A 317-nucleotide genomic window follows, 5' to 3' on the forward strand; every position below is an offset into this window, starting at 1 on the left:
CGCCCCGGGGGTGGGGGGACGCGCTGCGCGTCCCGGTGGGCGCTCAGGGGACGCTTGTCTGTGCGGAGGGGGACACGCTGCCAGGCGGGGAGGGTGAGGGCAGCCCGTGATGCCGGTGCCTGTGCTCCCGCAGCTCGCACATCCGCCATGCCTGGGACCCCACCAAGTCGGTGGCGCACAACCTGGCCGAGATGGGCCTGGCCGAGGATCCCAACAAGGCTGTCCCCATCCTCAAGAGAAGCGCGCTGGTAAGTGTGGCCCTGCCCCGCCGGGGAAGGGCAGGGGGGCTCGGCAGGAGCTGCTGGCGGGAAAGCTTT

The 317-nt window shown here is 71.9% G+C and overlaps 1 protein-coding gene across 1 annotated transcript in view; it reads left to right on the forward strand.

Moving 5' to 3' along the window:
• Window positions 1-133: 133 nt before the first annotated feature.
• Window positions 134-317, forward strand: part of NOP16 (NOP16 nucleolar protein) — a gene marked incomplete at its 5' end in the record, with an annotated part of 2974 nt that continues 2790 nt past the window's right edge. The window contains one exon of the mRNA XM_010140785.1: window positions 134-248. Coding sequence (XP_010139087.1) covers window positions 134-248 — 115 coding nt within the window. The remainder of the gene's footprint in view (window positions 249-317) is intronic.

This window comes from Buceros rhinoceros, unplaced genomic scaffold, assembly GCF_000710305.1.
Source record: "Buceros rhinoceros silvestris isolate BGI_N320 unplaced genomic scaffold, ASM71030v1 scaffold28427, whole genome shotgun sequence".
Classification (NCBI taxonomy): Eukaryota; Metazoa; Chordata; class Aves; order Bucerotiformes; family Bucerotidae; genus Buceros; species Buceros rhinoceros.